At 32.3% G+C, this 8,131-nt stretch overlaps 1 protein-coding gene across 3 annotated transcripts; it reads left to right on the forward strand.

Annotated features, from left to right (window-relative positions):
• The first annotated feature begins 221 nt into the window (after window positions 1-221).
• dock (SH2/SH3 adaptor protein dock) lies at window positions 222-5,792 on the forward strand. Of its 3 annotated transcripts, none has more exons than XR_005868323.2 (4): window positions 222-698; window positions 1,478-2,222; window positions 4,012-4,543; window positions 5,302-5,792. XR_005868323.2 is itself a non-coding variant. In XM_040724624.2 (3 exons), exons 1-3 carry the CDS (start codon window positions 490-492, stop codon window positions 4,207-4,209), a joined length of 1,152 nt encoding a protein of 383 aa, XP_040580558.1. In that variant the 5' UTR covers window positions 238-489; the 3' UTR covers window positions 4,210-5,226. The 3 variants fall into 3 exon arrangements, 1 of the variants encoding a protein (XP_040580558.1); XR_005868324.2 differs by having other exon boundaries at window positions 238-698; window positions 5,325-5,792; XM_040724624.2 differs by lacking the exon at window positions 5,302-5,792 and having other exon boundaries at window positions 238-698; window positions 4,012-5,226.
• The last annotated feature ends 2,339 nt before the right edge of the window (window positions 5,793-8,131 follow it).

An 8,131-nucleotide genomic window follows, 5' to 3' on the forward strand; every position in this document is an offset into this window, starting at 1 on the left:
ATGAAGATATATTGAACATTTCTTCGTTTTATGTAGTAAAGTTATTAATTTTAAGCCCCCAAAATGGCGTTTCCTTTAATGATGATGCAATTTATGATGTTGATGATAATGCTCTACATATATTTGAGGAATACAACAGAGCGCATCTGAAGAAACAGTATTAAAGGCGCCCAGTTTGAGAGCCACTGATTTACCCAGATTGATAATAATAAGAAAGAAAAGGAAAGAAGAGAGAGAGAGAGAGAGAAAGAAAGAAAGAAAGAAGGGGAAAAAAGGAAGAAGTGAATAGAGATTGAGGCTCGAGAGGACGGTGTTTCCATTCCTTCCTTCGTTCCAGTGATTGGGAACTCTAGTTTGCCTAATTCCAGTGTACACCTGATTCTGGCTCCCTCGTATCATCTTGGACGCACTTGAGTGAGTCTTATCGGTTGTTGTTGATTGTCCTGGGTCTGAAGTTGCACCTGTGCAAGGATTCCGCTTGGATCCACAATGGGATGCAACAATGAAGAGGCCCAATATGTGATGGCCAAGTATGACTATGTGGCTCAAGGGAACCAAGAGTTGGATATGCGTCGCAATGAGCGGCTTCTACTCCTGGACGACTCCAAGCATTGGTGGAGAGTGTCCAACTCTCGGCACCAGACGGGATACATCCCATCCAACTATGTCAGAAGAGAAAAACCTTCCATTTTTGACAGGTTAATAACCTCATTCTCTCCTTCTCTCCCACCCCTTTTTCACTCTCCTCAGTCAGAGGCATAGTACATTGAATCCAGAAAATACACAATAAACAGTAATGAAACTCCATGAAAATGCCGTTAAGAACTGCGTTTCATTCTACTTGACGCCACTCCTAAAACACTTCTATTTCAATTCAAACTAAGTAATATCTACTAAATTTGTACAATTTACCCATTACTTCCGATGGATTAGGGACGAGAAAAAGTAGGATTATTTGATATAAATATCATATTTTCTTCCATTCTAATAGATTATTTTTATCTACAAAATGGAAATAAGATTGTATTACGATTTAATAACATTTTTTCCTTCTATTTTAGTGTTTGATTTATAATACCACTAGACAATAGAGGAATAGATTTTTGATAGGCAGTAATGTTTAAGTCCTTTTATTTGTTAGTCCTATTTGACATCCATTAAAAGTTTATTATTTTCTGTAACATTAATTTTTTGTAAATGCTTTCTTTTGTTATAAAACTTGGTTGTTTAGGCCTTCAAAATGGCCGACATTAACCGTGCTGACGTCGTGTGAAAACGCTCAATGAATTAGTGGCGGAAGGGTTCTTTTGTATTATGCAATCCTTATTCTCTGACCCAAGACAGACAATTCAATCAATTGTCTGCGACTTTTGAGACAAAGTAACCTTTGAAACCCACAGGAGTGTTTGGCCCATTCTTTCCCCGTTCACTCCCTTTAATTATGTTAATTACATATATATATATTAATTTTTTTTAGTATCAAGAAAAAAGTAAAGGGTAACAACACAAGCAATTCTTCCAATTCTCGAACATTGCCTTCATCATCCACGTCAGCATCTCATCAAAATGCGGGCTCTCCCATCAAACCCTGCAGCAAAGACCCCATTGGTGAGCCCATCTCTTCTGCTATAGTCAAATACAACTATCAAGCGCAGCAATTAGATGAGTTGAGTCTAGTCAAAGGTGCAAGGATTCTCATTTTGGAAAAGTCAGGTGATGGATGGTGGAGAGGTCAGCATGGTAATAAAATTGGATGGTTTCCTTCCAACTATACTCAAGAAGAACTTGGAGACGATGCGGCCCATACATATTGTATGGCAGAAAATATTTTGGACATTATGGTCTCACTCTATAATTTTAAAGCTCAAAATGATACTGAACTTTCCTTTGAAAAAGGGGATCGATTAGAGATTTTGGATCGACCTGCATGTGATCCGGATTGGTATAAAGCTCGTAATACGCAAGGACAAATTGGTTTAGTGCCAAAAAACTATCTTATCGAACTAAGTCAGTACTTGACTCAAGATGTTAATAATGGTTCCACCACACAAACGAATGGTGGACAAATTAACAACAATAATAACAATAGAAATAATGTCAGTGTAGAAAATGCTAAATCTCAAACTTGGTATTACGGTCCGATTTCTCGATCGGAATGTGATGAGCTTCTCAATGATTGCGGTCAAGATGGAGATTTTCTTATTCGGGAGTCAGAAACCAACGTGAGTGTGTTTAATAGATTTTATATTTTTATTCAATTAGAAGAATTACGCCCTTGAAAAAACTTATTATTCAAGTGAATATTTGGCCCTTTATTAGTTCACTTTTACTATTAAATTTAACTAAAATAAAGTACATTTCAGTACTTCTACTGGATCTTTGACATATTTGTGACGTCGATGCTTTCTTTTTCTTTTTACTTATTTATGTTTATTGCTCATATATTATACTATTATTTTTATGAGATAAAACTTATAGATTTACAGTTGAGTTTAGGGGGAAATCAAACGGCAAAAACTGCTTTCAACATGGGTAAAATTGAAATACTACTGCTCATATTGAAAATATATTGGTTTTGCTACAGTTTTTGACTTTTTAAAATATAGTTTTTAAGATATTTGCGCATAACTTCCTTTTTTATACATTGTGTATGATCAATATTATAACATACGATGAATCTATAGTCTCTATTTATGTTGAAATAAGGCTGTTAAGGTATATTGGAGAGTTACTAGAAGCTTCTAAGAATAATTAAAGGGTTCTATTACTCTTAATCATGCCATATTTCAGAACATTTGTGTCATTTGTCTGCTCTAGAAAATATCCTAATTTTTTAGAGGTGGTATCAACACATCATTCCATTACGTCATACCACCTTGTTCAAGTCAAGAAATACGTTTTGAAGCTATAATATTATGAAAAAAATGAACTTTTGTTGCGCAAAACCACAATACAAAATAATAATTTTTAAATACAACAAATTTGTAATTGTTGAAAACTTCCAAAGCCACGAGGAAAGCGAAGAATTTCACCCAAATTCGAGAGAATCAAATGTAGAAAGGTCACTATCAAGCCAAAGGTGACACTTAATACATCATGACGATTTAGAGAAGGGAGATGTCTCATGTTTCAAATTTAATCGTGAGTAGAGTATTGCGTCATTTTGGACTCCATGGTAGACGTCATTCTAGAAATACTCATTTCCACTTTAAAAAATATAAAAAATCATTTTGAGTTTGCCAGATAGCATTTTGATAAAGATGACAACTTTTGGGATTTCATTTTGATGTTTAATGAGACAAAAGTCGAACTTTGTGTGCTAATGACAGACGTTATGTTTTTTAAAAGTAAAATGAGGAATACTATTCTGACTGGGAAACATGTTTGAATAAATGTTAAACTTATGATTTGTTTTTCATCCAGATGTATTGGTGAATTATGCTAAATACATCATGAAAAAAAAACACCACAGATTATATTGATATATTGGAGGCTTATATTAAGTCATTCGACAAAATTACATGGAATTATATGGATTTGACCATTATTAAATGGGCATATCTAAAAAAAAGTATATATATATATTCAAGTAATAAATTCCGGATCTTAATCCGATTGAGAATCACTAGCGTGAATCGAAATCTAGAGTCTATCTTAGTAATTTATCTAATGAAAAGTAATTAATTCAAATTTGCAAATAGGGAGGGAAAAATGTTCTAGTAAATGTAAGTCCAGGCGAGATAAGAAGATATAAAAGACAACTTATGGAAGTTATCAAAGGCCTTGCTAAACTAAATCTTATGTTTACTGTTGCTGAAATTTTTGGTTAATTTTGAAAAAGTTAAAATTTCGGTTAATTCATAAAAAGAAAAAATTATAGCTTGTTCTAAGTATAGGATGATATTTTCAGTAGTTGATTAAATATATGTTCCATAATTAATTTTCATGGTCATTGCAATTGCAACTGTATACATAAATTGGAATAATAAGTAAAATCAATTTTTATTTCAGATTGGCGATTTCTCTGTATCATTAAAGGCCCCAGGAAGAAATAAACATTTCAGAGTTCACGTAGAGGGAAATTTATTTTGTATTGGCCAACGTAAATTTGGATCTCTCTTACAACTCGTTGAACATTATCAAAGGGCTCCAATCTTTACGAGTTCAAGAGGAGAAAAATTATTCCTGATTCGTGCTTTGCCCAAATAATGATAAAAAATAAATATATGGTATTCACATGGAAAGATTGGGAACACAGAAGATTGTAAATCAGGAAGATAACAAAACAAAACAGACTCAACTTTCTTCCTTGTATCTATCAGCTCTATTGTTTGAGCTAATATCCTTCTATTATTTAATCATCATTGTCAACATCAGCGGTTTTATCACTTCCACCACTCCTTATTTACTATTATTTTAAACGGAACGAGCCTTGTTTAACAATTGTTTGATTTATTTAAAAAGAAACACACAAAAAACTGTGGAATTACTGGTGCATCGTGGTTTTATACTTTTATACATTAATTGTTTAGTTAATAAATTGGTATGTTGTAATAGTATAAAAATAAGACTCATATGGTCACTCAGTTGTGAATTACGATTCTTATATTATTACATATGGAAATTACTCAAAACACATTTAATTAATCCTACTTTTAAATTCACTTTTTCCCTCCCATGACATTATAACGTAACTTATGATCGATTGAACTTTGATCCAATTCGTCTCTGTGTAGGGTAAATCAAAAAGTTACACAGCCCTGGATTCCACTCGGAATAGATTTATACTGTAGTGCACGATGAATTAAATTACTATTAATATAACATATTTTTCGACTATAAAGTTGTATAATTTCCTTTAATGTGTGTGTGTCTTCTTCGTGAATTGCATGATAACACTGTTATATCGATTATTTTATGAGGGGGGGGGGAGATTTCGAAACAAGAAACAAATAATCATATTGCTCCAGTCATAATTTGTGAGGATTCTCTCAGTTGAATAGCTTATTATTATAATTAAAAAATGAGCACGCTGCAACAAAAATATATTGTTTTTATTTCGTTCGTTTCCTCTAAATAATCCCACCCCATTCCTCGCCCGCCCCTGTGTTATATAGAATCATATATATATTTACAATTTTTTTATAATACATTCTTATTGTTGACAATTTAAAAAAAAGATACAAATCACTTCTTATGATAGTAATAATAATAATTAATGATGAAGCCAAGTACATTTATTTTTAAAATCGCTCTGATTGACAATAACGAGTTATTTTTTATATTATTTATTCTATTAAGTTCTTGTAATTCATTTACTACAGAATGGTCTCGGACATGTGTATGTAATTTACTTGGCAAGGACGACTCAAATACCTACAATTAAAGAAGACATCCTTAATGTGTTGATAAATGATATTCTCTTTATAATAAGGACCCTATTTTTTTCCCTGCAATATGTAAATTACGAATATATTAAGTATTTATGATCAAAGTAATGCTATGGAACAACGTAATCACTCTTATCATATTTGTCTACTTGATTTTTTATTTTATTTATTACATTGCTTCTTTTCAAATTTCCCCCCATTTAAAAAAAAGAATATTTTCTCGTGAATGTAGTAATACTACATAATATAACCAAAATTTACTAAGACTTTTTTAAATCAAACTTTGGTCACTAGTGATGTGTAAGCAGGAGCATTCCAATAAGTTCGAAGCCACTTCCTTATTATCTTTGTAACAAATACTTTCTTCACCCCTAATTATATTAATATATATATAAATGTTAATTAGATGTGGTTTTTTTTTATTTGCTGCTAATCCGATTTCTAGTCCGAAGTTGCTCACTATTACTTTGATATAAAAGAGCTTAATATTATATATTTTATTTACTACTTTTTATAGATCTTAACTGTCAATCTGTTATGTTACTATTTTATTATGTAAACTTTACATCACTTTCATTTTTAAATAAATACTACAAAAAATTATTCATAATTTATACGTGAGACATATCGGTAGATGGGGTGGGGTCATAATGAGAGTACCAATGAAAAGATTCAATCCCGTACAGAATTTGGTACGCATTAGAAAATGTAGTAAGATTTTTATTGAGGTTGTCTTACTATTCACAAATATCTCATTCACTGTGCTTGTCCTTGTTCCGAACCGCTTATTATTTAGAGACACCTTGTTACTGACTTCGCAGTTAGTAGGCACAGGGTATCCCCGAATACTTTTCTCTTACGGCTTCCACAAAGTGCGTTGGCTATTATGTATAAAACATGTTCTGCCGGTAGTGTTGTGTCGGTCCAGTCCTGTTACACAGTGGACAAGGAGACTAATTTTAAGCAAAATCCATGATTTTGCTTAAAATTAGTTATTTTGTAAAAAAAAATGTCCTGTTCATCAGATGCAAAAAGTGTCATTCAAGAATAGTGTGTGTAACTGATTTTATGAGAGCATTCCATAGAAATGGAGCATCCATGATTTTTTATTTTTTTTTCTAACATTAATTCGGGTCTTAATTTTTTTTTGTTGTACCTTTGTTGCATAAGTTGGGATATTTCTTTCGTAATTTGAAAACTAGATTCTTTACAACATTAAAAAACGATTTCTAAATTGCGTTTATGGTGTTTATATAAGTGCGCCCCCAAAAAAATAGGCATTTTTTCACATTGTTTCGATACATAAACGACAAACCTAGCAACATCTTTGCTTGGTAATTTACTAAGCGTCGACATCGTTATTTCATCGATTTTCGTGAAAAATATTATGCAGAGGATATACCAGATGACTGAAACCTTACAAATGAAGGAACTCAATGTCATTGATGCAACTGATGTAATATAATCAATAGTAAAACACTTGTCAATAATAAGAATTGACACCAACCCTATGAATTAGGAAATTGTAGGAGATGTAATATTTTTGAAGAAAATCGGTGTTTATGATCCTGAAGCTGAATTTAATATGAAACATCGATCCTAGAAAACAACCTTCACGATTTGACAAAAACAATGATACCACATTAAATTTATCAATGACACAATCTTACAAGAAAGACTTTATTGAATTTTTGAATGCCCTTATTGTGGAATACTGCGACAATTTAAAGAAAAGTCTTGCTGTGTTGAAACCATTTTTCTCAATTCTAAAGCCACCTCTTGCAGTTCCATTAGTTGAAGATATGGACAACCTTCTTAAATTCTTTCCAAAGGAGGTTAATATAGATTCATATTCTCTTCATTACGAATTTTACCACCTTGTTTCCCATATAGCTTGTCTGAAGAAGGAACGTATGAGTTTGAAAGATGTGGCCAACTTTTTTCACGAGAGGAAATCTATACTTCTATTAATTACATTGCGTTATAATCTTGTCTTGTTGCAAAGGACAAAAGATCATTTAGTAGATTGAAGCTTATAACACTCGTTCAAGAGTTACAATAACTGATAGCCGTCTTAATTCCCTAATGCTTTTGCCTTGCAAGAAAGATTTGACTGATAAAATAGATTTATCAAGGATAGCACACTCATGGGCCTCCTTGAAAGCTCGTAGAATAAAGCCCCTTTAGGTTTAGTCATCAGATATTGTTTACACGTTATAAGTTAAAATATGTAAATAAAACAAGTTACAAATTATGACTAATCTGATTGGTTATTAGTAATTTGAAATATTCGTGCATTTTTATCCTATCCTTCTTTTTCCTAAAATGTAAAATCCTAATGAATGTGTGTTTTTTGTTTACCAAAATTCATACTAGTAGGATTTTTTTTTATCCCCCCCCCCTTAAATTTCAACGCAACGCCCATAATAATAACCAATGTTGTTAAGGATTAGGTGATAAAATTCAATGCAAAAGTTACGACGTATTGTGGTCTGGATCTTCGTTTTGTTGTGTACATCCTAAGAAGAACCCAAAAGCTCTTTAGTACAACGCAGAATGCATTCTTTTGACGAACTACATTATAGGTGTCGTTTCTTGAATTTGATTTGTACAGAAGCTTGTGGTGCAGTTGGTGAGTCATGTACGGATTTGTCATCCGACAGCGAACGTTCCAGCTCAGTGCTCTGACTTCGGAGTTAGAACTTGACATATAATTCTCCGTGAGGACTTAATCTTAATCT

Source organism: Lepeophtheirus salmonis, chromosome 14, assembly GCF_016086655.4.
Source record: "Lepeophtheirus salmonis chromosome 14, UVic_Lsal_1.4, whole genome shotgun sequence".
NCBI classification, from domain to species: Eukaryota; Metazoa; Arthropoda; class Copepoda; order Siphonostomatoida; family Caligidae; genus Lepeophtheirus; species Lepeophtheirus salmonis.